Source organism: Crocuta crocuta, unplaced genomic scaffold (genome assembly GCF_008692635.1).
Source record: "Crocuta crocuta isolate KB4526 unplaced genomic scaffold, BGI_CrCroc_1.0 scaffold190, whole genome shotgun sequence".
In the NCBI taxonomy this organism is placed as follows: Eukaryota; Metazoa; Chordata; class Mammalia; order Carnivora; family Hyaenidae; genus Crocuta; species Crocuta crocuta.
Genome location: NW_027527955.1, coordinates 9373789 through 9374270, shown reverse-complemented (window position 1 = coordinate 9374270; position 482 = coordinate 9373789). Strand labels below are relative to the sequence as shown.

At 56.2% G+C, this 482-nt stretch overlaps 1 protein-coding gene across 1 annotated transcript in view; it reads left to right on the top strand.

The window, feature by feature from the left end:
* Positions 1-482, top strand: part of SERPINE3 (serpin family E member 3) — a 31307-nt gene that overhangs the window by 6909 nt on the left and 23916 nt on the right. Inside the window, exon 3 of the mRNA XM_077752597.1 lies at positions 125-136. Coding sequence (XP_077608723.1) covers positions 125-136 — 12 coding nt within the window. The remainder of the gene's footprint in view (positions 1-124; positions 137-482) is intronic.

Genomic DNA, 482 nt, shown 5'->3' with positions numbered 1-482 from the left:
GGCTCATGGCCCTGCTGGGTTTGGGGGCGGGGGGGGGGGTTGGGCAAAGCCACACAGTTAGCTGCTGCCAACCCTCTGGGGTGATTGTCCTCCCCAGAAGAGGTGTAGCCAGAAGAGCCTGAAGGTCTGGGGCCAGGCTGCTTGGGTTCAAATCCAGGGTTTCTGTCTTGAGCAGCTTGTCTCTCACAAGTATGTGGCCTGGGACAGCTTCTCTAAGCTTCAGGGCCCCCATCTGCAAAATTAGGAATAGAACTGGTAGGAGGAGTGAGCGAGGGTTTGTTCAGGCACTTAGAATAGAGCCTGGCACACAATGTTTGTTTTATTAATAAAGGGCTGGGGCAGTGGTCAGTCTGCCCTCTTCTCCCTGGTAGTGCATAGAATTTGAAGACCATGCCCTGGATGTTGCCATCTAAGCAGAGGCTCTCCCAGGGATGAGGCCCGGCAGCTGGGTAGTGGGGTGTGCAGGGAGGGTGGGGGGAACA